Source organism: Grampus griseus (assembly GCF_964374135.1).
Source record: "Grampus griseus genome assembly, chromosome: 16".
NCBI classification, from domain to species: Eukaryota; Metazoa; Chordata; class Mammalia; order Artiodactyla; family Delphinidae; genus Grampus; species Grampus griseus.
Window position 1 is genome coordinate 25990311 of NC_139010.1, and position 27171 is coordinate 26017481.

The 27171-nt window shown below is 56.0% G+C and overlaps 1 protein-coding gene across 1 annotated transcript; it reads right to left on the reverse strand.

The window, feature by feature from the left end:
• Positions 1-841: 841 nt before the first annotated feature.
• On the reverse strand, positions 842-27171 carry VSIR (V-set immunoregulatory receptor). The gene is made up of 7 exons (XM_082674258.1): positions 26926-27171; positions 15817-16242; positions 14994-15050; positions 8590-8697; positions 5106-5133; positions 3627-3823; positions 842-3444 (listed from the first exon to the last, which is right to left on the reverse strand). The coding sequence occupies exons 1-7, from the start codon at positions 27005-27007 to the stop codon at positions 3407-3409; spliced, it is 936 nt and encodes a 311-aa protein (XP_082530384.1). The 5' UTR covers positions 27008-27171; the 3' UTR covers positions 842-3406.

Here is a 27171-nt window from a genome sequence, read left to right on the forward strand (position 1 = left end):
TCACCCAGTGGCTGTGTTTCAGTCCTCAGCTCTACAACCAGGTCCAAAGGGCAGGCTGTTATTGGATCCCTACCATAGAACTCACAGAATAGTTAGGGAGCCACAGCGTCCGTGCAGGAGAGGTGAGCATGCAAAGCGGGTACAGTGAATGCCCAGTGAAGGGGCTAGATGGTCAGTGCTCTCAGTGGGCTGGACAGGTGGTGATCAGGGCTGTGAGTGTCAGGTTCTCGAGAGGACTTTGCACCTAGCCTCCTGGCTGCCAGGCCCAGTTCCTCTTTCTGCCATTGTTATTCCCTCTGAGTTCCCTGAGCAAATCTTAGCCCGGCCCCCAGCACAGTTAGGCCAGCCCTGGAGAGCTCTAGCTGTCACCCAGGAAGGCCTCTTCAAGGAGGCAGGGCCGCAGAGCCCCAGCTGGGGTGGAGAGTGATAAGACCTCTGTAACCCCCAGCCCCACCTCGTCTTCCCAGTTCCCTCACCACAGAGCACTCCGTGAAGAAGGCGACGCATTAGCCCCTCTATCCCAGGCTGCCGCGTGTAGGAGGGAGCTCTGGCCAGGCAGGAGCCAGGGTATCCCCAGGGCTGGTCTTTACAACAAGTGGCCCGGGGGTTCCTGCACACCTACCCCAGTCCATCACCACAGACCCCCAGGCAGGGCCAGCCTGATCCAACAGCAGCATATCCAGTGGCCTCTGCAGTATGTTTTCAGAGAGGGTCAATTCCATCCCCTTAGTTTATCACTTGACGGAAATAAAGGCTGGAGATCTTTATTAAATGTGATCAGGAGATAGGTTACAGGTCCCAGAATTCCTGATACATCTCTTAACAATGACTTAGTGCCTAACAATGACTTAGTGCCTAAAAGCACAAATTTCCCTCCCACGGCCTCAGGCAGTGCCATGATCCGTGAGCTTCCTGCCTCAGTTGCACCCTGCCCAGAAGGCCCAGGGCTCCTCCCAGCCCCCTTGGAGGCAGGCACCGTGTTCTCGCTCCCCTATTCCGTGCCATGCACCCCAGCCCACAGGCACTGAGCCTGTAGGAACCGGCCACCAGAGCTGGCATCTCCAGAGGCGCCACCACCCTAGGGCGAGCACAGAGGGATACCCTAGTGCCCTGCCCCTCCCCACAGCATCAGGGAGGGTGCCTTTAGGGTTGCTAGGGGCAGGGCGTGTTGTCATGGATGAAGATGGAGCCTGGAGCTCAGAGTAAATTTCGCTGAAAACAGGAAACCACGAAGCGATACGTTCACTAGTAAAGGGTCCAGAGAAGGAGAACTTGAGGCCATGCAGGAGGAAGCTGGGGAGGAAGTGTGGTGTCTTTCTGCTGCGGGGCCTCCGCCCTCCTCCACACAGAGCAGCTGGCCCTAGGGTCTGGCAGCCAGTTTCTTAGAAGTTGTCTCTGCCTTGAGGTCAGAAGCTGAGGTTTGGGCCAGGCCAGCCTCCCCACTGGGCAGGAGCATTCTTTCTGCGCTGGGGCGTGAGGAATCTGGTCCATGGGCTTGTCCTTCAACCCTAGGGGTAGCCTGGCCCTGCCTCTAGCAGGTATCAGCCTACCCATCCCTGCTCCCTGGGCCCCCACAAGCTGTGAGAATAGCTCCCTCTTTCTGCGGCAGCTGGCACTAAGAGTCCACAGCAGCAGATGAAACCGAGGGGTAGATCCCCAGGGACAAAGCAGGAGCCAGGGTTTGGCATTCCGGCCACGGGAGGAGTCAGTGCAGAGTCCTGAGGCCCGAGGCCCGCGCCCACCTTCTCCTCAAGGCCCCCGGGCACAGCTAGAGGCCCACGTTGACCTATGGTCTTGGGCCTGAGAAGGGAGCGTTAGGAGGCAACCAAGGGGCTCCCTGGCTTCAACTGCAGGCCCGGGGCTCACTGCTGCTGGAGAGCCTCGAGCTGTTCCCTTCTCCCACCCCAACTCCCATCCCCAACCAGGCCAGGCGGGCTTCTCCCTGCCTGCTGGGCCCTTAACCCTGGCCTGAAGCCCTGGCTCTCAGCACCCAGGCCTGGCTCAGCAGAGCCAGCGTAGGCTGCTGGCAGATGAATGCCCAGTTGAAATGACGCCCTCCACAGTGCAGTGCCCGGGGCTCCTGTCCAGCTCAAACTTCCTCCTCCCCTTCTCAGGCCCCACCACCCGTTTTCACCCCACAGTGTACAGAGACCCCTCCCCACGCCTCTCCATGCTCTAAAACTCTTTAATCGAAATTCCACAAAGGATTCCCCTCATATACGTGTGTAAAAACAAACTGGGGTCATGCCCTGAAGCAGAAGATGGAGCAGAGGGTCCAGAGCAGAGCGGGCATAAGACTTTCTAGGGACACGCCTGCTCCTGCCACCCGGCAGGATCACACTGCAGTGAAGGCTCAGCACAGATTGACTGGAACAGAGGACCAAAGACTGGGCGGTGGGGGAAGAGGGCTCCCTGGGCCTCAGGCACCTCGGAAGCAGGGTAGGGATTTCAACCCAGCTCTTACGATCCACCCACAGGTTTTGCACTGTTGCACAAGTAGTTTTGAATAGCACCCCAAGAGTGTCAGAGGTTGAGCAGTACATTATGTGGTGACCATCTCTCTTGACCGCAGGGGGCAGGCGGTGGAGCCCTCTCCTCTCACCTTCCCAGCAGGCCCCTGGCTCTCCCCTCCACTCCCATCTGTGGTGGGTGGTGCAACCTCTGGCCTGGTTCCCATTGCCCAAGATGCCAGCTGGCTCACAGTGGCCACCGTGCCGCAGCATATACTTCCTGTTTTGGGGCTTCTGGCCAATGAATCCTGGGGACCAGAGTGCAGGCAGTGGGAGCCCCAGATTTGTGTAACCTGCTGACGGCTCCTCAGAGTTGGCTGCTAGAAGGCAGCTGGGGAAGGCTCCCATGGCCCAGGGTCATGCAGGCCCAGCCCCAGAGCCTCATGGTTACAAAGAGGTTTGACAGACGAGCAGTCTCAGGAGAGATGGGGGAGCTGGGTCCACCACAGTGCGGAGGAGTCTCTCCACATCTTGTCCTATCTTGTCCCTCATGCCTGGAGGGTGGCACTGGGGAGTCTGCCCAGTGCCCATCTCTGCTGTCAGGTCCCAAGGCTTAGGTCCCGGGAGAGAGGCTGCCACACAGCTGGCAGTTCTGGGGCTTCTAAGATGGAGGTCAGGTGGCATCAGTAGCTGGTGAATTTCAGGTCTCTGCGGCGGGATCCCAGCACCCCACCATCCTTGAGACAAGGGCTGAGCCATCCAACATCTTCTCCCTTCTGCCACGTAGCATCCAGGGAGGCTGAGGGTCTGGCCATCAGGGGTATTTCAAAGAGTCTGAGCTTAGAGCAGGAGGAAAGAAACCAGGGCCAAGGCCGAGGGACCACTTAGAGGGCCAGCCCTAGCTCAGATGCACCTGCCCCAGGCCCAGCCACAACTGCCCACGGCCCCCAGCTGGTCTAGATGGCCTCAGAGTTTGGAGAGTCAGGGACAGGGTCTGCAAAGGAAAGGAGAAGCAGAGTGAAGTGGGGGTTCCTCTGTCCTTCATCCCCCCAACCCCACACCCTGAGGCTGTGAGGACTCCCCAGGGAGGGCGGGGAGTGAGGCTGATGGCCTGCACGCCATGGAGAGGTCATGACCTTGCGGGCCATAGAGCCGTGAGGGAAGAGAAGCACTTACCTAGGGAGGGGAAGAAGACATCCCCGGGGCCTGGTGGAGACAGAGGAGTGTTGGGCTCAGAGAGCAGATGCCGCCCAGACTCAGAAGGCTGCCTCCGGGCCATGTACGTCAGGGGTTGCCTGGGCTTGGTCTCTGGCATCCCATGGGAAGGTGGAGAGGTCTCAAAGCCGGGGTTTTCGATTCCTTGAGTGTTGTTGCTAGAGAATCAGAATTGAAGGTCATCCGTGCTGCCTGGGGCTAGGCCTCTGCCCTCCCGCCTGCCTGCCTTCTCTGCTCCCTTCCCCTCACCTGCCTTCCCACCCCAGGCGTCAGCAGCCTCTCCTAGCAGGAAGGGAGGATCCAGGGCCAGAGAGAAAAGGCCATGGGCTGCCCTCGCCACCTGCCCTGAGCTGAGGGCATCTGACCCCAGCTCCACCCTGTGGTCTGACCATCTGCCCCAGGCCCAGGAAGGAAGCCCAGGGTCAGAGGCGCCTCAGGAATCTGGGGACAAGTCTCTCTTTGGTCAGTAGAGTTAATGGCATTAGCACTGAATGTCCCCACAGCTTGTCTTGAGCTGAAGGGAGGCGTTCTTCCTGCTTGGGAGTGGGACAACCTCTGAGGACCCCTCCAACTCTAAGATTCTAGCAGGACTTCCTGTGACCCGTCTTGAATATCATCCCTTTCAAACATCAGGGAGGAGCTCTGAATTTAGTGTTGCATGTACCGGGGCCAAATTTCTAAATGTGGCTCATTCCCAAGCACGCCCTCCGTGCCAGGCTCCATGCCAGCTTCCTGCCCAGAGTGCACCAACACACATTCCCTTTCTACTCTATCCCCAACCTGCCGCCTCCATCTGAGCCTGGTCAGCCTCTGCCCTTGTAGCCTGACAGCCTTCTCCTTGGGGTGCCCTGCAGGGAGGGGCCACAACTCCAGATGTGCTGGCCTCCTTTGCATGTTTCAGTGTCTGCCTGGGCTCAGCTGCTTCCTCCCCTCCCCCACCCTGGCCTGGCTGACCACTGAGGCCCGAAGGTGGGTGCGTAGTTCATCCAAGCATCCTGGAGCTCAGACTGCTGGGTGAGGGGTGGCAGGGAAAACAGCCAATCAGCACAGATGTGTAGGCCTCGGTGGCAGGTGGCAAATGCTCTTCTAACCAGCTGTGCCAGGCGGCTAAACAGGGGCCCTGCTGCCCAGAAATATCTCCTTCCTGACAGCTGGCCCAGAGCACAGAGAGGACCAGGGAGGCCACACCTGTGTTCTCAGCCCTGTCGTGGTATAAGCAGTGACCAGAGAGGAGAGGGGAAGAGATCCTGGTGAGGGTGGCAGAATCAGTCTGTCCTGGCTAAAAGATCCCCCTCCCCCTTAACTGCTGCAGAAGGAGTTTGGGTGTAGATGCTGCCCTTCAGAGATGACAGCCCAGGGAAGAGACACGGCCTGCCAAACTCTGAATCGGGGTGGCACAGCTGCTAGCAGTGTTCTCAGGAAGGTCTCCATGGGCCTTACCTGTCCATCCGCACCAGCTCCTGGGCACCTAGGGACAAACAGACAGAGAAGCTAGTCACAAAGGGAAGGCTTCCCTAGACAGCATCCCTGCCCTCACTGGCCAATGTCCCTCGGGGAACAGGAGCAATCCTGGACAGGGCCGTGCTCAGCCCTGGATCCCACTTCTGTTCACTCAGGAAGCCCGTATGGCAGGCAGTGCTCTGCGTGTCTACCCAGCAGGTGAGGCCCCAGTGAGCGGCCCCTTTTGACCAGTGATAAATGAAATTTGGGCTGCATTTTACAAGTGTCTGGGACAACATTTGTTGCCAGGAAACGAAAGGCAGCCAGTGATTTCTCCCATGTCTTCACTTGGTGATGTTAGACATTCACGAGCAACCCAAGGCCTGGCTCCTGAACTTGCCGTTTCCTGTTTGGCCATTTGTCACGTTCTGGTCGTCAGCCATGATTTACTGGGCAGGAGTGTCGGAAGGTCAGCTCCTAATTAGAGTTCCTGGTCCTCTCTGTCCCGCCCTCTGCATTGCCTCATAGGGTGGCTTTCAAGGCAACATCTCTTAGAGGAAACTCAGGGGGCCTGAGACCCTCTCACTTCCAGCCATGCTACTACTTTCTGCTCTGCAGCCAAGCTGCTGCCACCCTGCCCCGCTGTGCGGGTTCCCCACCCCCCAAACTGGCCACCAACCAGATGCAGTGACCCCAACTTCCCTCTTTCTTGCAGCTCCCCACGTACTCCCACAGATCTTTCTCGTCTTTTACGGGCTTTGCTGCTGATTACGATGGGGAAACAAGCGGTAGGGGAGGGGCACAACACCACCCACGGGAAGTTGCACACAAGTTCCTGAAATCTCTGAGGTATCAGAATCATGGCTCCTTGTTTACCGAGTGACTGCGTGGGGCTTCGTGCGGGTTTCTGCGTCCCCTCAGCTCATCCTCTCCTCTGTCCTGGGGACACCGAGGCCCTGATACTAGAGAGGTTGCAACACCCATTGGCCTCCGCAGCACGCTGCCTTCCTCAGTGCTCCCAACCCTTTCTCTTTCTTTTTTCCTGAGTTTGGCTCATTCCCAAGCATACTTTCTGTTCCAGGCTCTGTGCCAGGCTCCGTGCCATCATCCTGCCCAAAGTGCACCACACACGCTCCCGTCCACTCTGTCTCCGACCTGCCTCCCCGCTGCCCCGCTCTGGGCCACTCGGCCTCTGCCCTGTGGCCACACTCCTGGCATGTCCCAGGTGACTTCTGTTGCCATAATTCCAACAGCTGCTTCTCTAGAGTCTAGATCAAGAAGAATGACCTGAATCTGCACTCCCTCTCCATTTCGCACCTGGTTTCTCTAGCATCGTCCCCTCTGGCATCTCTTGTGTCTGTCTCTAAGCCTTCGACCATGCAAGTCATTTTTTTTTCTTTGTGGAGAGGACAGAGGACTGGCCTCAAAAATACTTTTTTTTTTTTTTTTTTTTTGCGGTACGCGGGCCTCTCACTGTTGTGGCCTCTCTCGTTGCGGAGCACAGGCTCCGGACGCACAGGCTCAGTGGCCATGGCTCACGGGCACAGCCGCTCCGTGGCATGTGGGATCTTCCCGGACCGGGGCACGAACCCGTGTGCCCTGCATCAGCAGGCAGACTCTCAACAACTGCGTCACCAGGGAAGCCCTCAAAAATACTTTTATTAGGAGATAGATGATTGATACCTTCCTGTTACTGCATATATTAAACCTGGGGAATGGTGCTATGAAGTGGCTTCCCATCACAGAAGTGGGGCTCGTTTAGAGTTTCAGAAGATGTGCTCAACAGCCCTAGCCGGCCCACCGCACCCCCTTGAGCCTTCTTTCAGTGCAATTCTTCAGCACCCAGCTCATCTGTCCCTTCCTCTGCGAAGCCCTCAGTCTGCAAGTGTCCCAGTGCGTGGAATAGGAGATACTGGGGGCTGACCCCGGCTCCCCGTGTCCTCAGGACACCCCACAGTGTTCTGGCCTGGGGATCTCCCCTCTCTGTTTTTCCTTCCTCCAGCCCGGGACAGGGGCAGAGCCTTGGCCAACCCCCTGGAGCCCTGTAAGGAAGGCTGTGAGGCGCCAGAACAGGGTCAGCAGTGCACCTCCTCCACCCAACGCCGTCCTCTGCCAGGAATTTGTTTCCCAGTTCCCGTTCCCTGACGGAGACAGCCCTGTGGTCTGGAGTAAGGGGGACAGAAAGCACCTCTTTTGCTGGGAGCCAAGCCTAGCTGAGCGTGGCCCCCTCCTCGTCCCCTTCCCACCTCCGTGGAAGTGCTCCACAGACGAGCAGGAGCTGAGGGCAGCTCTGCAATGATTTCTCTCCCTGATTGACCCCCGGGGTTCCTCTTTCTACTCCAACCCCTTTACCCTCCCCCACCCCGGCGCCAACCCCAGGGTATCTGTGTAGATAGACTGTGGTGGATTTCATGAGAGGAATAAGGGCGTCCTGAGAGGAAGGGAGAGGTGGCCACAGCCTCTGAGTGACCCAGTGACAGAGGGACAGAGGGGTGTCAAGTCGTTACAGTCCAGCCGAAGGCAATCAGGTGTAAGCCAGAGCCTTCCTGCAAAGGACAAGAGGGGAAGAGGTGGGGGAGGCGAAGCGAGGGCCCACACCCTCCTGCTCTTGGAAGACTGAGACAGGACGAGGCTCATGGGTGGAGTCAGAGGAAGGGCAAGGTGCACTGTCACCCAAAGAGACGGGTGAAAAGGTATTTGTGGTCACAACTTGAAACCTGGCTCCACCACGTACTCGCTGTGTGGTTCCTTAAGGGAGTTACTGAATGGCTCTGTGTCTCAGTTTGCTCAGCTGTAACATGGGGCCAATGGTAGGAGCAAACTCTTAGAGGGGTTATGAGGAATATGTGAGAGAACGTATATAGCAAGCTTGGCGTGGTACCTGGCACAGCAGTCCTACTGGTTAGGGGTCGTCTGCTATGACGCGCATGCTGACGAGTGTTTTTATTATGTGGTGGGACTATATTCCCTGAAAAGCGTGAGGTGAAAAGCTCTGAGTCTGAGTCTTAGCTCTTCTGCTTACTAAGTTATATAACATTGGGTTAGTTATTTAACCCTGCTGATCTTAGGTTTCTCACCTGTAAAACGAAAGAGCTGAATCAAGTTATCTCTAAGCTCCCTCGCAGTTCTGATAATCCAAAGGTCATTTTGTCCCAACAGTTGCTACCAAGACAAGCCTACCCATACATTAAAGCAGGGCCCCAAACAGTCTCCAGGCGGTAGCACTTTTATAAGCCAATTTCAGCTACTCCGTATGATTATTCATTCATTCAACAGTTATTCATTGAGCGCCAAGGGGCTAGTGGATCCCCTCCTCTCTCCACCATTGAGCCCAACTCCTTGCAAGACCTGTAGCAGCTCCTGTCTCTTGAAGAGCAGAATTGTGCCTGCCTTTAGCCTTTGCTAATCCCCGTGGCTGGAGGGGGGGGGGGCTGGGGCAGGTCACTCACACACCCACCTAGCCCAGGCGGGCAGGGATACTCACGGCGGTTGGAGGCCACCTGCCTTTGCTTGTAGACCAGGAGCAGGATGAGGGGGAGGCAGAGGATGCCCACGATGCAGGCGCTCGTAGCCAGGGCAGCAGCCGTGATGCCTGAAAGGACAGAGGCGGCCAAGGTGAGGCCCCGTTCCCACTGCACCTCCTGAGGGGAAACTGAGGCCCAGAGAGGGAAGGCCTGGCAACAGGGGGACCCACCTTTACCCACGCCCCACAGCCAGACCCTCACTGACTTGCAGAGGCACGGAAGGTCTGGGGACCCCGGGGGGGCCAGAGCACCAGAAAGCAGGCCAGGCGCTTACAGCTGAGGCAGCTCAAGCGGGGAAAGAGAAGGGTCCTCATCCCAGCCCACGGGGAACAGCTCGACCACGGGTGACAGGCTGTTCCCTGAAAAGGGAGAGCAGGCCCTTCACAGACCTCACGCCACAGAGTTCAAGGTCAGAAGGAGCCCGAGACATGAAAAACTTTTGGAAATAGTTAGTGGTGATAATTGCACAACACTGAGAGCATAATTAATGTCACTGAATCAAACACTTAAAAGTGGTTAAAATGGGGCTTCCCTGGTGGCTCAGTGGTTGAGAGTCCGCCTGCCGATGCAGGGGACGCGGGTTCGTGCCCCGGTCCGGGAAGAACCCACATGCCGTGGAGCGGCTGGGCCCGTGAGCCACGGCTGCTGAGCCTGCGCGTCTGGAGCCTGTGCTCCGCAACGGGAGAGGCCACAACAGTGAGAGGCCCGCGTACCGCAAAAAAAAAAAAAAAAAAAAAAAAAAAAGGTTAAAATGGCAAATTTTATATATGTTTTATCTCAATGAAAAATAAATGAATAAAAAGCCCTATTTATCCCCAGAGAGACTCCTTGGCTCCAGGATGGGGCCTCTGAACTGATCTCACATGTACAATTCACGGGGAAAACTCTTGGGGCAGGAACTAGGGAAATGGGAATCCTTGTCCAACATTTAAATTTTTTTTAAACTTTTGAAATTACACAGAAAAACATTTACAAGTTAAAAAAAATTCAAAAGTTTCTTCCTCCCCCTCTACCCAGGTCCCCTCCAAAGACATAATCCCTGTCAGCAGTTTTTTTGTGTTTAGTCTAGATACATTCCCCGCATGCAGAGCATACATGGGATCACAGGACAGTTGCTTTGCCCACTTAGCACGGCTTAGACACCTCTCTGTATCGGCGCAGAGATCTACCTCATTCTGCCTAGGGCTTTACCACGTGGCTCACCCAAAATTTATCGAAACAGTCCCCTACTGGTGCGTAGGTAAGTTTCTTCCATTTTCAACATAACTAATAAAGCAGCAATGAACTTCTCGTGTAGGCATCTTTGCTCACTTGGGCAAGTACATCCGTACATAAAACCCTAGTAGTGAAAGTGCTGAGCCAAAGAGTAAGTGTATTTTCTTTGAGGCTATTGCTAAATTGCCCTCTAAAACAAACTCGTACTGCTTCACGACCCCATCAACAGCATGGGAGGTTTGGTTTATTTCAGTCCCTCTGCTGACTCCAGGAGTTTGGCTGGGAAAAGACGTGCCCTCAGAACCACAACCAGTGTAAATGCATTTCCTTCCCAATTTCAGCCCTTCCCTCTGACAGAAAAGCCACGGGCTGGGATACCTCGTCACAGCGTCAGCTTGGCTTCAGGGAGCTTTGGGGAGGTGAACGGGCTCAATGTTGCCTTTGCACTACTTATTTGGGAATAAAGGCTGTTTTCATCTCATTGTATTGCTGAACAACCTGACGGTGTAAACAAGCTTTCAGGGAGTTTGTTCAGACCTCAGAAGAGAACAAGCTGTTTTCAGGCGCTTTAGAAGTACCCGCTGGTACAAGAACAGTCGCTGTGCTGTTACAAAGCAAGTTCGACTCCACATTAAAGCAGGTTCCCCACAGATCTTAGCGAGGCTGCACTTTGAGAGTATTGAAAGTTAAATGTTCTATAATTCAGACATTTGAGTATCTCTGAACCCCATCACAGGACCTTATTGTGGGCACTGAGAAACCGGCTGCACGGCGCTCTTTTATGGTCGTCAAAGCAGGTCTCCTCCAGACTGGTACTAGGCAGCATTTGGTGTAGTCAGTCAGTGATCACTGAGTCCAGCTCCCTGTTGGCTGTGGGTGGCTTGGCCCAGCCTCTACCCGACTCCTGTCCCCAAGCAAAGACTCCCTCTCTTCGGCCCCTCCAGGGGATCAGGGCTTGGTTTACTTACAGCCTGGCCTGGGAGTTGAGGCTAGGGCCAGGGGGCAGGGTTTGGGGAGAGTTCTGTGGGCCAGTTGCCCTCCGACACCGTGGGCTCCTCTGCAGAGCACAGCCTCTCCACAGCTCCCCAGCCCTCCCGCTACGTGTGGTCAGTACCTGGGGGTGAGGTTGGGGGCTCCTGCTCTGTAGCCATCCAGAGCCAGACTCATGCTTAGGAGGTGATCAGGCACCGGCAGAGGCACCTGCCTGGCGAGCAGCAAGCAGTGTGCCAGGCCCTTACACAGCGGGGTGGGATGGGAGGGGCCCAGCGAGTCTTTGTCCAGGGCCTGCCAGTAGTACCCCGAGGGTGTTTATGGAGGAAGGGGGAGTTCAGTAGAGCTGCCCGGTTCCAGGGACGGGGCTGGATGAAAGCAAAACATACGTCCTGCTGTGTTGAGGGGGGGAGGTTGCTTCTTAGGGAGATGGGCTGCCCAGCCCCCTTCCGAAGGTTCAGTGAAAAACCACAGCCCCCAGCAACTCGGGGCTCCTGGGCTTCTTGGGTACCACCTTCCTCAGCCCCACTCCTCTCATCACCTCCCCTGCCACCTGAAGCTGCTGTGAGCATTCAGAAGATTTCATAGACCAACTACCCTCCTCCTCCCCAGAGATAACGCTAGGAGGCTGGGGCTGCAGTCAGAGCAGGGAAACTCAGAGAGCTGCTTGGCTGAAGCATCATTAACTGATCAGGTACCAAGACCGGCTGGGGGGCACCTGTCTTACAGCAGGGACTGGGATCTTTCCAAAGGCAAGTGGCAGTGGAGGGCAGTGCCCAGCAGTCAGCCCTGCGGCCTACTAGGCACATGGGTCACCAGGCAAATGTTTCGAACTGTTGGAAAACAGGATATGTGTCCACTGCTGCTGCCATCTACTCGCCATCCTGCCTTGGCACAGGGGAATGGATGAGATGACGGGAAGCCAGGCCTAGAAGTAATAGTAGCCAACACATACACAGCACTTACTCCGTGCCAGGCACGGTTCTTAGCGCTTTCTTTACACAGAGGACCTCATTTTAGCCTCATAACAACCTGGAAAGTATGATTGTAACTGTCATCTCCATTTTACAGATGAGAAAACTAAGGCACAGGGAGGTTAAGCAACTGGGCTGATTTCAGGATCTGTGCTCTTACCCACTTTACCACACTGCCTTTCACTAGAATGGACTCAGGTTGCAACTATGGCCGACACAGTACTTAATTTTTATTTAATTAGTTGCCAACATTTTAAAATTCAGGGAGTTCATGTAAATTCTGGACTTCTGACTTTGCTTGAAAATTCAGTGGCTCTGGCAACCCTGGGCCCCCTTCCTGGCATGTGGTGGTTGGAACTGCAAGTACAGACTGGCAGCTGGGTGCTCACCACAGTCTCTACCCCTCCCTACTGTCCTACCCACCAGCTCCCGGGCCCTGCGGGCATTTAGTTTTTGAGCCCTGACTCAGCACCTTAGATAACACAGGGGGCCTCCCTGTTAGTTGGAAAGGGACACAGTTGCTCATGTTGTTCAGTGGACACACGATACCCGGAGAACTGAAGTACTGTCCGAAGCCCGCACACCCCACCCAAAAGCAGAGCCGGGTTTCTCTTCATCTGAGACCACTTCCGCCTTAGCGCCAAAACTCCACCACAGCTGTAGTCTGCAGACCTCCAGAACCAAGGGCCTGGAAGGGGATCGAAAGGGGACTCCAGAGATCATTGACGCTATCCCCCTGCCCTTGATGCCGAGACAGAAGCAAACATGTCCCTTTGGCCTTTAGCCAATTCCCTGTAGATAGTAGTTCAGGGAAGCAGGGAGCAGAGTGAGCTGCACATCCCGCAAACTGGAGAGGAGGAAAATGTCAAAACCTGAGAGCAGAGGTGCCCGGCAAAGGAAGCCTGACCCTTAACAGTCAAGTTCAAGGTTCTGCCTCACTCTTGGGCGCTCCTCAGCCAGACTCCTGGGATTTCCCGGGTGACTCCTGTTCCTTAATTCCAGCAGCTGCTTCTCGAGTCTAGATCAAGATAAACGACCCAGATCTGCACTCCCTCTCCATTTCACGCCTGGCTTCTCTAGCACCATCCCCTCTGGCATCTCTTGTCTCTGTCTCCAAGACTTAACTCATACAGCTAATTTTCAGGAAACGAGTGTTGACAGAGGGGAAGGCCCCAGTGCTCAGGCAGGGTTTGCACACTGAGAATCAGGCACTCTGGCTTCTCCTCTTGGCTCTGGGAGACTGGGAACAAGTCCCTTCACCCGTGTGAACCCTGGTTTCTCCATCTGTGAAATGGCGGCTGTGGCGGAGGTGTTTCTGCGGGAGCAGAAGTGGGACTAGGGGGTTGCTCAGAGTGGAAGGGGCGATGGGGAAGTAAACACGCAGGAACCCCACCACGTGAGGCTCACCCTGTCCTGTGCACAGCACACGTGTGCGCACACAGTCATGAGGCTGCTGCATGGGAAGGGAGGGGCTGCTCGGGGTGGGGGGCCGCCTTTCCACCCTCCCCAGGGAGCTGCCAGTGGAGGAAGTGAGGAGGGGCAGCGGCTTGGTACCGAGGCCACACACGAGCTCTGCGGTGTGCAGGAAGAGGGGCTTGTTCTTGGTTCCGTGTGGGTCTAACTCAGACCCAACTGTGCGTTCTAATTTTGTTCCTGGCTGGTCCATTTGTTGCTTCAAAAAAAATGAGTAGTTCGAATAGAAAGTCACCACAGCCTTTGAGTGGGGCCTTGGCCAGGGCCGTAGCTGAGCTCTTCCCATTCCTGGCTTCAGTTTTGGTGTATGTCCTCCTGGAGGGCAGGGAGGAGGCCTGCACTTTTGTGTCTCCAGGGCCTAGGCCGGGGCTGGTCCACACTGGATGCCTGATAAATACTAACAGAGAGAAGGCTGAGGAAGCCAAGACCCCTCCTCTCAGAAGAGGGGGGTGTCCCTAAGATGTCCTCCCTTTGCCTCCTGCTGTCTCCAAGCTGCTGGGCATTCTCGCCTGGCCTCCTAGTGCCCAGGCACCTCTTTTTTTTTTTTTTTTTTTAATTTTATTTATTTATTTTTGGCTGCATTGGGTCTTCGTTGCTGCGTGCGGGCTTTCTCTACTTGTGGTGAGCGGGGGCTACTCTTCGTTGCGGTGCGTGGGCTTATTGCGGTGGCTTCTCTTGTTGGAGAGCATGGGCCCTAGGCATGCAGGCTTCAGTAGTTGTGGCTCACGGGCTTAGTAGTTGTGGCTCGCGGGCTCTAGAGCTCAGGCTCAGTAGTTGTGGTGCACGGGTTTAGTTGCTCTGCGGCACGTGGGATCTTCCTGGACCAGGGCTTGAACCCGTGTCCCCTGCATCGGCAGGCGGATTCTCAACCACTGCGCCACCAGGGAAGACCCGGGCACCTCTTGAAGCTGTGCCCCCGTCCCCTGTAGGGCACCTCTGGGCAAATACCAGGGGGCTGACTGACACCCACCACACTGTGTGTCCAGTCTCCTACCCCGACGTGGGAAAAAGGTGACGTGAGCACAGTCCTAGCTGCACTTCCCTTGTCATCTGTGTGAACTGAGGCAGTTATGTCACCTCTCTGGGCCTCCATTTCCATGCAGGTAAAGTGAAGTTGGTGACACCTATTTCACAGGATTCTTATAAGAAGCCACTGAGATACCAGTACTTGGAAGGACTTAGCACAGTCCTGGCACATAGTAGGAGCTCTAGAAAAGGTAGTTCTGTTCCCCTTCCTGAGCCTCTCCTTCCTACCTCCCCACAGAGAACAAGGAGATTTTAAATAGTTGAGTCCAAGCCAGGAGGACCCCCACCACAGCGCTCCAACCTTCGCCTGTGGCAGAGGGCTACTGTGCAGGAGCCGTGCCCACTGAAAGCAAGCTCGGCAGCCTGTGGCACCCAGTACCTGTCGCGAGGTCACTTGGCCAAAGGTCACTGCCAGGGCACAGCCCCACTCAGAGAGTCAGGAGCTGGGACTCCAGGAGCCACCTTCCTCAGGCTTTGGGCCTTGGAAGGGACATGGGCTTCTGGGGGCTGCAGCCCAGTGGCTCAGGTGAAGGAGGAAACAAAAGGGAAAGGCAGCAGCAAAGGAGGAGGAATGGGGGTTCCGTGGGCTTGGGGTGATGAGGTCAGAGTTCAGAATGAGGTCTGGGTCCAGGATGAGGACAGAGGAGAACAGAGAACCCAGAAGAGCCAAGAAGCTGGTTCCTTACTTTCACTCTCCTTGGAGGAGGGCGGGTACACAGTGCACTTGGATGGTGCTTCTTCGCCTGTGGGAGCAGAGAAAAGGTCATTACGTGGGTATCAGACCCAGGAGACCAGGAAGACTTGTCCAGGCTGGCATGCCCCACCCCCCGTCACAGGTACTCAGGCTAGTGTCCCCTTGGCAACATTGGCCCAGCTGTGCGCACACACACGCATACACACACACGCACGCACACACACACACGCGCGCATGCACACACACGCACACACACACACATGCACACACGGAGGCATATTTTCACTGCACAGCCAGGCATGCCCTGCCCATTGTCATGACACATGACACCCTCAGGGGCATGTCGATACCTGCCCATACCCACACGTCTATCTACTCTACCACCCCTTGCCTTCTCACCTAGACACACACACACACACACACACACACACACACACACACACACACACACACACACACACGTACACTCTATCCTGACACCCCAGGTGTGAGCCGTGGAACCATGGTGAGCAGTCACACTCCCAGCCCAAGTTCATACACCCCCTCCCGTTAAAAAGTCCCACTGTCATAAACAGAGCCACGTACGCCCTTCCGTCCATCACACCCAGCTACCCAGAGAGACACGCACACAGCTCCCCACACCGTGCCACCCCTGTAGTGCCAGCACCGCCCATACAGAATCACACAGCCTCCGGCACAGTGTCGCACCATCAGATGCACAGCGCCACCCCGCAGCCACGCCGTCCTCCTCTCTGCTCCCCCTCCCAGACAAGCACAGGCACCATCCCCAGCTGTCCCGCAGAGGCAGCCCTCACCTCTCTGCACCTGCAGCTCCATGGCTCCGTAGAGCCGCTGCTCCGAGTGGCGGTGCCTGATCTCCACCACCAGGCAGCAGTAGAGGCCGCCGTCCAGCAGGGTCAGGTTGCGCATGGTGATGGTGAAGTTGCCGTGGTGGTCAGAGGCTGACTCCAGCCCATGGCGCTGGGCCAGATCCTGGCTGGAGTTGGCCTGGTGGCCGCCGTGGTGCAGGTGAAGGTCCTGGAACGTGAGGTTGCGGATGGGCCGGCGCTCCGAGCAGGCCTGCACCTCACCTCGTGAGCTGCGGTACCAGGTCTTGTAGAAGGTCACGTCGTGCCCTTTGGCCAGGGGGCCCAAGAGTCTGCAGGTGAGAGTGACGTTCTGTCCCTCGGGACACACATACAGGGAATACGGCGTGGCGACCTTGAATGCTGCCACCAGACCTGCTCAGAGAGACGAGAGCTTGTCACCCGCCTGAGCCGGCACCACTCCCAGTGCCCCCAGAGTAGGGAAGAACCTTGGTCTGGGGCTTCAAAGATGCGGGTTCCCCAGCCACAAGCTCCAGGCAAGTCAGCTGACCTCCCCAAGCCTCAGCTTCTTCTTTAGTTCACGAACCCGGCTCCGCCCCAGGCTGTGCGGCAGGAGCCACAGGAGCTTCTCCAGGTGTAGCTGGGTGAGGCACAGGAGAGACTCCAGGCAGGCAGCAGACTGGACCCGGCCAGCGCGTGTCCCTCTCCCGGGGGGCACATGTGCTCCAGCCCCGGCTCCCATCCCCCTACTGCAGGCACCACGGCTCTGCCCACACCTGGCCCCTGGCACTTCCAGCTTCCATGCCCAGTGCCGTCGGGTGGGAAGCAGGGTGAGGAGAGGAAGGCTGTCTGGGAAAAGCAGCGCTTGGCCCTTGACTGCCCCTCTGGGGGCCAGCGGCTCCCGGGGCTGGCCTTGCCTTCACGTTTCCTCCTCCATGAGCCCTAACAGAGCGTCTACCTGCGTGAGGCCTGTGCCAGGTGCTACAGCTCACCTGGAGGGGCTTATGGCCTAGCTGGGTAGACAAGTCCTGCCTCTTGACAAAATAACCCCATAGGCTAAAGGGCAAACCCGTACCAGCCTTCAGGGAACTTGGAGAAAAGAGGGCACGACCTTCCTGGGGGTGGGCAGGAGACTTCTTAAAGGAAGGAGGGTCTTTGGGGTAGACGGACAGAGAGGATTCCAGCAAGTGGAAGGTGGTAGGGAAGCAGGAAAACCCAAGGTGTCCAAGGGTCAAGGACAGGCAACGCAGAAAAGGTCGTCTCATCCAGGCACCCGCCTGCCACCCAGTCTTCTTAGAAATATTTTCTAGTTCATTTTGTTTTCAATAAGCAAATGAAGCCATGCCCCGGTCCTCTTTACCCTACCCCAGCCTCCCAGCATTTAACCAGGTTCACCCCCCAAAGCGCTGGCCCTTCAAAACAGAAAATTCTGTCTAGCTATGAGCCTCAGTTCCCTCATGTGTGCAGTGAGGAAAATATTAGCTACAAGAGGCTTGTGAGAGGACAGGATGACGAAAAGAGGAGAACGCGAGAGGTGAGCTCTCATGCCCCCTGCAGACATAGGAGGGATAGCTATAGTTATTAGACATTAGTGATATTTTGATTTTAATTGGCTAAAATCAGGGGCTGTTGTGGGCAGACAGGGAAGGAGGACCCTGTAAATGTGTACAGGATCAAAATGGCTATGTCTTTTCCATGGCCGTTGCCTGAACCCAGGATAACAACACGACTTCTTCCTCCAGATGCCCCTTCCCTATTTTACAGCCCATCCCCCTCTCCCCTCACCTGGCAGAGCTGAAAGCCTGGCCCAGTCAGGAGAAAGGCAGCCTGGGGTAGCTTTGGAATTAGCCCACCTTGCATTGGAGTCCAACAGCTGAGAGTTACATAGACCCTGAGCCTCAGACCCCTCACTGTAAAACATAGAAGTGAAACAGCTACCTGCCGGAGTTGAGGCGGAATTACAGATAATTTACGTGAGATGCTCTGAAGGTTGGTGCTTGATACCTGGGAAAGATAGGTCTCTAACTCATTTCTGCAGTTCAAGAGACGTTAGGACATTAAGAGTGAAAAACATCCTGCACGATAGAATGGAGAAGCCAGATTGAGATTCTCTCCCACTAAGGTGTGAATGACTGGTAACAGCTGTGGTCCGACCTTGGCCTGCCTGCATATTTAAAGCACAGTGTGAGGAGGCAGCAAAGCCATGGCCCCAAAGGATATGTCTGCAAGGGTGGAGTTTTAAGCCCCAGAAGGTAAACAGGACAGACACACACCAGAGCCTCCCACTTACAGCACCCACATGTGAGAGGGAGCCGTGTCTGGGAGCCCCAGATTTTTGGAAAGTCATTGCCAAGGTAAGCAGGGATTTCAGAACTTCTTTAGCGAGATGCTGATCTCCCTTTCCAGCAGAAATATAGAAGCCCAGAAAGGGAAAGTGGTTTGCCTGACGTTCCAGAGGGTATAAACTCAGAACCTAGAGCATGGGGGCTTCAGGTAAAGCAGGATCTAGTTAGAACTAGAAGAAGGAATAGCATGGACATGTCTAACAACCCAGTAAGGCAGGTGTTCTTTTCCTTCCTGTTTCACCAATGAGGAGACAGAGGCACAGAGCTGTTAAGTAACTCACCGAAGTTCACGTAGCAAGTAAGTACTAGAGTCAAAATCAAACTTAGGCACTTAGACTCTGTATTGAAAGAAACAAATTGCAGAAACTGGCAGCCTACCGGCCATACTCAGCCTTCAAACATACGTTATTTGATCCTCAAAGTATTTCACTCTTTTTTTTTTTTTTTTGAGATCACCAAAATTTAAAGACCGGGAATTTGACATGAAAATTCTGACTTGTAGCTTCTCTTTGAGAGTCAGTAAATTAACGCTAAAGCAGCTCTCCTACGAGGCAGCCACCCGCTGGATCTGAGCAGCAGCCTCCGTTTAGATGGGACACTGGTGTTCTCGCTGCTGCGGTCCCTCCTACTTACTCCCTAACTTCCCACCTGGCCCGCCTCATTCCCTCACCATAAATGTCCCGTGGGCATCTGAGTTTCTGATCCATGAGTGTGGCTTCTTGGTGTAACCAGGGAGGGATTCTACTCCCCAAGCCCACTGTTCTACAGTTGAAACCCTCAGGCTCAGAGAGGAAATGATCCTCCCAAGGTCCCCGGTGGAAGCCTGACTGCCAAATTTTGGTTGTGCCAGTAAATGGAAGTGGGGAGTAGCTACAGAAAGGATCCTCTAAGGGAGAATAAAAACCCACCCAGAGAGTGGACCCTGGATTATTTCTGCCCTCTACTCCCCCTTTCCCCAGCAGGCCACAGGGCAGCTCCCAGCAGCATCTCTCCCAGCTGGTAACTGGTTTCCCCTTTTCCCAACATTATCTTCAGCCCCAGAACTATCGCCAAGGGTGAGAGCCGAATCCACATCCAGCAGCATTTGCAGGAGCACACACACCTTGGGGGCCACGGGGAAGCTGGCTCAGTAGAGGCCAGGGCCGCAGGTCTGGGGTGGGCAGAGGCAGACGCAAGAAGTGGAGCACAGAGCTGAGCAGGGCGGGGAATGCTGAGTGGACAGAGGTGTGGATGGGTTGGGGCCAAGATGTGGCAAGACTGAGGTTAGCTTGTGGGCGGGGTAGGTGTGGGCAGGACGGGAGCAAGCAGCAGGGCCTCCAGTGGGGCACCAGCCCAGGGCCTCCAGCAGGACGTCAGGCCCAGAGCCCCCTGAGTCCAAGCAGTGGTGTTAATGACTGCAGAATTGCCCAGGAAGCAGTGGAGAGGGGATTTTCAGCCCGAGGAGCGATTTCGTTGAAGACCCACAGGGGGGACACACAGAACTGGGGTTCAGAGACAGAGTTGGGGAGGGGGCATTGCTCAATCCCTTACACCCCGCATGCCCCAGAGGGACCTCTTCCCCTTTTAGAAAAAGGAGAGGCTACCCTGGGCTTCAGGTTTGGGCGTGGGTGAGAGGATTCAGTTTGAGCAAAAGGGCCAGACGGGAGTGGGCCGGGCATCTACAGGTTTTGTCCTGGGGGGAGAGAAAACATCTTGTTTGTGGTGTCTGAGACTGCAGCCAGGACAAGGCCCACGGGCAGCCTGTCCTTAGGAGGCACGGCGTTAGGGAAAATAGCGCACATGCCCCATGCCTTCCGTGACTGCGCATGCGCACGTGTTATCGGGGGGCTAGAAATAGCCCAGCTGGAAGTATAATTATTTGGCGGGAGGATGTTGCTTATTGTCAGGGGCAGATCCTTCTGGACACCTGGGGCATTGTCGGAGACTGGGGAGGAAGGCCCCTGGCTCCAGGGTGGCCGAGAGCATGTGGGACAGGAAAAGGCCCCCAGCCCTGGGCTGAGCCTGTGCCCATGTGGGAACCATCCATCATTGTGCTGCTCTTGGGGCCCTGCATCCCCCCCACCCAGCCCCCACCTGCTGCTGGGTAAGATGGCAGAAACACCTGGAGGAAGAATGCTGTGATCCTGGGAAATGTGAGGTCTCAGGATTCAAACTCTGGCCTGGGCAGGCAGATCCCTGGGCCCCAAACCCCACTTAGCCCTGCCCTTACTGTGTGCCTTTGGGCAGGTTCCATCCTTCTCTGGGCCTCCCTTTCCTCCTCCTATCTGGAGAGACTCCCCACATTCCTAAGCCCCTTCCAGCTCTGAAACCCTGTGGCAGGTGAGAAAGTCTGTCTTAGGGCAGAGGAAGGAGGCAAGAATGGGCTACAAAGGTGATCACGGGCATTTATGAGCCCCTCTTACATGTTAGGACTTGCTGAGCACTTTATACTCGTTTAAGTCTCATGACGCCCCTGATGTAGGTCTCATTATCCCCATTTTAAAGATGAGGAAATCAAATCAGAAGTCAAGCGATTTGCCCAAGGCCACACAGCCCTACGTGGCTGCACTGAGACCCACACCTTGGACAAGCCAGCACTACAGGCAGCAAGAGCCCTCCACCCCTCCAGCGGGCGGGGCTGAAACCTCATCCTCCAGCTACTCAGCGAGTAAACTGACCTCCAGTTGACGTCTGTGCTCTCCACGCAGCCAGCCTTGCTCTGCCTCAGACCCAAACCGAAAACATCATTCTTTCATTCCACAAATATTTACTAAGGTCCCAACATGAGCCAGGCCCAAGGCAGAAAGGCCGTGGGGGTGCAGAGTTCCCTAAGGGACTTCCGCTCAGAATTTAGCCCTGCTGCTGCCACTTTCTAGCAGTGGGACCCTCAGCCTCAGAGGGGCTCAGCCTCTTGTGAAAGCTCCCGTGTAGGGGAAAGGAGTCCTTGTTCAGCTTCATCTCAGGATGCTAGTTTTTTGTGACCTCTTTCCGCCCATAAGCTCTCACCTCGTGAAACCCTGTGGGTGTGCATGGGATGGGTGTGCGTGGGTGTAGACAGGCCTGTGTATTTACCCTGACCCGGCATGAGCTTACTCCACAGTCGCCAAGGCAACGCCCCAGCCTTTGGAGGTGGGTCCCTGGCTTGATTGGTCAGGCCTAGGAGGCCCCACCCAAAGAGCTGGACTCTGTCCAGCTGCTAGGGGCTGTAAGCAAACAGTTACTGATGGCCTGCTATTGCTGGCCCTGTGCTAGATGCAGAAGGCCAGGCCCTCGCCCTCAGAGGGGGCCCCAGACTGACATGGACCTCGTCTCCAGCTCCCTGCCAGACCCTGTCCTCCAGGACAGTCCATGGAGGGTATAAGGAAAGGCTTGGCTCTGTCTTTATCAAGATGGAGAGCACAGAGGGCAAGAGGCAAGGACCAATCAGGACTGGTCCTGATTCCAGTGCTAAGCTCCAGGAAGTACCTCCGGGACAAAGGGCTGAGGGCCCGGAGCCGGCAGGTCCGTCCATGGGGCTCCGTGGCCAGTGAGGACAAAGGGCATCTCAGATGTGTTTATTGATACCTGCTCCTGCAGGAAGTGTCCATTCACATTGGACCAAGGAGTCTGGGAAGGGGAAGCCAGGCTCTATCGGAGGAAGCGGCACTTCCAGCACATTGGGAAAGCATCAGTGCATCTGGGGCTGGAGGCTGTTGGCCAGCACACCTCCCCAGGGAGGGCCTGGGCGGTTGGCCAGAGCCGCACCAGTGGATGTGTCTCTGGATGGCTCGTTCCTCAGCTCTCCCAGGCCCTCCCTGAGGACATTGTATGTAGCCCAGACTACCAGCTCCAGCCAGCTACCCTCAAGATCCTGTGCTGTGAAGACTTCCTAAGGTTCAGATTCAAATCTCTTTGTGCCCCACCCTCAGTGCAAGAGGCTCGGTGGTAATGGTATAGTAGGAGGCTCTTAACTCTGTGCCAGGCCTCATTCTAATCACTTTTATATGGAGTTGCTTATTGAATCCTCCCTCCCTATAAGGTAGGTACTGATATCGTCTCCACTTTACAGATCAGGAAACTGAAGCACAGAGAGGTTAAGTAACTTGTACAGAGTCTCATGAATAGCAAGTGGTGGTGCCAGGATTTGAACCCAGGTCGTCTCGCTCCAGGGGTCTGGGGTGTAGAAATAGCCAGGGATTGACCAGAGGCCCCACCTCCTTCTTGCAGATGGACAGGCTGCCCTGGCCAGTGAGGCTGCAGGCTCCCTCTCCCACTCTCTCCGTAGTTGTTGGGACAGCCTGTTGGTCCCAGCATGAGAGGACCCAGCTAGAGCCACCGTATTTATTTGGGGAAGGCAACGGGGGCTGGGAGAATTTGGGCCTGGAAGAAGCCCAGAAAGGCCTTCTGACCCTGTCCTGGCCTCTTAGGATGAGCACTGTCATCTCTCCCTTCTTCCAGGAGAGCTGAACTGTCCCCTGCCCCCAGCCGCCACTCCTCACAGTGGTGAGTTTTCTTTTTCAATGGAGAGGAGCTGACGGCATCTACAGCACAGGTAGTTTTACTTTCAGTTTTATGGCATTAAATAACACTGAATCACATAGAGAGAAGGTTATTCCCTTTTCGATTCTCTTTCAGTCCTGATTACATCAAAGAGAAAGTCCCAGTTTGATGCCAGTGTGTCTTCAAAACATCTCTATTATGTGCTAAGCTCTTCTTTTTTTTTTCTTTTTCCTGCAAGGTACAGCAGGCTTGGAGCCTTCCCCAGGCTATAGTTTCCAACTAGAATTTACCTTATTTGGTTTTCCTATTATGTACTTTTATGATTTTGTTCTATTTATGGCAAGTGACACTGGCTTTCCATTTATGGCAGTGATACAAAGTTTCCTTTTAAAATCTATTTACTTAAGTCAAAGAATGAGTAGATTTAAAGAGGGTACATATGATGATGGGCAGACACTGGAGAAATCCCCAAAGTGGTGAACAAACGGACTGAAGGTCAGGAAACACCATCATGGGATTACCCTTGCGAAGTGAGTGGTCAGCGTTGCCGAGACCCAGTTACCTAGCCTTCCCAGGCTTCAGATAAAGGCGGCGTGTGTGTTTGTGGTCCCACAGTAAGTGAACAGCAGAGACAGGGCTTGACCCCCGGTCCCCATGGGAAGTAAGATCCTATGTAGAAAGGCTGAGGGACTAGGCTGGCTCGGTCAGGAGCAGAGCAACTTCATTACTGAGTTACTGATGGACACAGTGGTGGCCATTGTCTTTCTCTCTGGGGATGGTCAGCCAAAGTCAACAGGATGAATGTTAAGCTCAGTGGCAAGAAAGACCCCAATAAGACAAGGAAACCCTGAGCCCGGCTTGCCTTGAAGTGGCAAAGTCCCCATCTCTGGAGCACTTTAAGAGGAGAATGTACAGGCACCTCCATGGGCATTACAGACTGTAAGTGCGTAGAGGTGCTACGGAGGGCTGGGCCCAGCACTTCAGACCTCCAGGATTCTAGAGAGTCCTGTCCCAGTGAAACCGGTCAATGCCTTCCCATGCTCTGGGCGCTCTACCGGACCCTGCAGGAAGCAAGGAGCTAAGATGGTAAACCAATGGCGTGTGGCCTCCAAAAGCCAAGAGGCAGAATAATACTACACAGCCAGAGCTCACCAGGCGCCAGGCGCTATGTTATGCCAGGCTCTGTGTCACGTGTGCACCGAATATTCACAGCAGCCCTCTGAGGGAGGTGCTGTCGTCATCCCTATGGGAGAGATGATAGAACTCGCTCACGGATGCTGAGTAACTTGTGCAAAGTGACAGAGCAGGAAAGGACCATCTTGGGATTTGAACGGAGCTCTGATTGACTCCCCAAGCCAGACTGTTAAGTGACAGGGTTGAACGGGAAGCCCTGGCATGCAGGGCACACAACTCCAGGTCCCTTCCATTCTCACACAGGGTGGCATCAGGAAGGCCTTGGTCATGACTGCGCTGCTGCTAAGGGGATCCAAGGGTCCATCAGAAGCTTCACAGCAGCTCCCTGGTGAGGCCAGACTGCTCCTGGATGAACGGTTGGCTTAAAACCTGGCACCTCAAACTCAGTCTTTGGGGCTTGGCCAGTGCTGGTGAGGGGTCACGGCCAGTATACCCGATGGGCACGAAGGACCCCTTTCTTCCTCTCTTCTTTCCCTCTGTCTGCTTGGGCCTAAGACCCATATGTGTGTGCATATAGGGAGGTGGCCTTCCAGCGGTGTACCACCCACCTGGGCCACCCTCTCCTACGGAGGTCAGGCCCCAGAGGGAACCTTTGCCCTACTTGGGGGAAAGAGAGAGCAACCAGCCCAGCTCAGCAAGGGGCTCCCCAGTATCGCTGCGTACCCCTGACGTTGGGTAGAGGCTCCCTTATGCCCGTGGGCTGGCCTCAAGCCTGCTTCGCTCCACCTCAGGGCCTCTGGGCAGCGGACTGTGGATTTCCTAAGAGCCGATCATTGCTGCGTCAGAGGCTTGCACCATTGGGTTACTCAACAAGGCCCTGCAACCCTGCTTACCATACAGGGGAAGAAGGGCTCTCACCTCCCCAGCCCCAGTGCACCTCCATGGGCTAGTCCCAGAGTTTGGGACTCTTGGGTCAGCCTGTGAGGACATGGCAGGGACAGTAACTTCCACAGGTCCTGGGAAGGCCAATAGGGGAAGAAGAGGCTCTGCCACCCTTGGGGTCTGCTGGGTCCTGGCTCCCTAGGTGCCTCCCTCCACCCATTTCAACCTGGGTCAGGCCCAGGAAAGGGGTATCTGCAACTTTTCCTAGGCTGCTGTGCGCCATTATCACCACCACCATTCTCCATGGTGCTGGCCCAGCCCCAAGAGCTAGAGAACAAACAGGTCTGCACTAGCCGCCTCCATCTCACCTTCCCACAGCATCAAGGCTTTGACAGTGAGCAATCCTGCCCAGGGCCACCTGGCACCTCAGCAGGCCGGTGAGCACGTCTTTCCAACTCAGACACCCTCTGGACCATGCCTGCAACCAGGCCTCCCCGTCTCTTATCCCCCTTCTTGCACACTGTACTGGGTAGCAGCATGAATATTCATTAGCACGCCCATATTACAGTTAGGAATACTGAGTCCCAGAGTAGTTCAAAACTAAGAGAATTCTCCTGACTCAAACCCTAACCATCTCCTTGAGCTGGGCCCAGGGAGAGATGGAGCACCAAGCTGCTGAAGTAGCCAGGACCTCTGGGGGTGGAGCCTCCTGGCTGAAGAGACAATATGGAGTGAGGGGCTCTGAGCCTCTCTGCTACTGGCTCTGTGAAAGCTGGCTCTCTATGCCCTAGTTCTCTGGAACTCAGTTTCCCAAACTGGGGCTGCTGAACAGAGAGCAGCTCAGCCAGAGGAGGACAGGGTAGGGGTAAGAAAACAGAAGGGCCTCTTGGGGTCACTTGGAAAGGAGGGGGCAGGGCAGGCGGTCTGTAGTGGGTGGGATGCTGGCCGGTCCTGCCTGCCACCATCCACTGCTCCTTTGGGAAGCCCTGTCTGCCATGAGCCATGGCCTTGGTGCCGAGACTGCTCCCCCACCTGCTTTGGCTCTTCCTGGGGAGCATCCAGTTCAGGGCTTAGGCATCTCTGTCTGTGGGGTGTGGGCTCCCTCCTCTTTATAGGAGGCCCAGGCCAGCCTCCCAGCGCTGAGATACCATGCTGCCTGCAGGCTCCCCAGTTTCTGAGGCGTTTTCCAGGTTCTCTCAGAACCCTCCTCTTGCTCTTACCCTGTCTTCCCCTTCCTCCTCTTCTGACTCACCCACTGGGTCCCTTGCCAAGCTCCCCACCTCCCTCCTGCCTCCCTCTGACTCCCTGCTGACTCACACTTTCCCTGAGCCTTCCCAGGGAAAAAGTTTAAAGTTTAGTTCCATACGCTGCCTGCCGGCCCCCTCTTCCCTCAAGATCCAGCTGCTTCAGTCCTGGACAGGCAAGAAGCAGGGGCCAGGCTGTGGGTCCCGGGCCCTTTGCCCCCCACTCAAGGAGCCCCTGTGTCCTGACCAGGATACCACCTAGAGTCGTGACAGTCTGGACTTTGGAAGGGGAAAGTGACACCTCCCTGTGTATGGCTTCTGTGTTTGAGCTGAGGAAACTGAGGCCCGAAAGATGCTATAAGTTATCCAAGGACCTAGGAGGGGCTCACAGCCAAGCTGGGCAATGTCCCACATTCTCCCCAGTGCCGGCCCTACACCAGTCCCTGGGCTGCAGATTTGCTACGATGCTGGGAATCAGCTGACCACTCAGCTCTCAGCCATCAGACCCTCAGGATAAGGACCAGAGGGCACCCATGTCCAGCTGTGGACCAGTGCCTGCACTGACGAGTGCCCACCAAGGCTCAACCAAGAGTGTCACCAGGGTACGGGACACTGGCTGAGAGTATACAACCTTGGCGCCTCGTGAGACCCTGGGGTCCTGGGGTGGTGCAGGGAGATGCCACAGGTGTCAAAAGCCAGTGGCATCCACTAGAACACACTGGGCTGTCTCCACCGTGTTTATGTCCTGTGCTGCAGCAGGTACTCGTGCCTGGGCTCTCTGGGTCGGGAAGGGCTGGACAGGCAGCTGCTTGGGCAGCTGTCGGCATACACGCGTGCCCACCACCCAGCCAGGGCACTTGGCAGAGAGCCGCCGCCCCTGCCAAGCCGTCCTAGCGGCCTCCCTGCCGCGGGCTGGGGTCACGGCAGGCTGAAGGGGGCTCCCAGGGCGCCCCCATCCGACCTGGGACCCCCCACCCTGCCCCGCTGTGCTCTCCCGTTGCTCCTCCCTAGCACCCAGGCTCCGCCGACCTTACCTCGGGAGGCAGCCAGGAAGAAGGCGAGGAGCACAGGCCCCCGGCGCCAGCTGCCAGCCTCCGGGACTGGGGGGACGCCCATGTCGCCGTCGGGCAGAGCTGCGTCTGGCACAGCCGGGCCGGAGCGGAGCCCGGGGGCGCGCAGGGGGCACTCCTGGTTCGCAGGGAGCGGACGGGACGCGGCCGGCGGGGAAACCTCCGCGCGAGTGAGCGCAGAGCAAGTGAGCGCGGCCGGCAGCCCGAGAG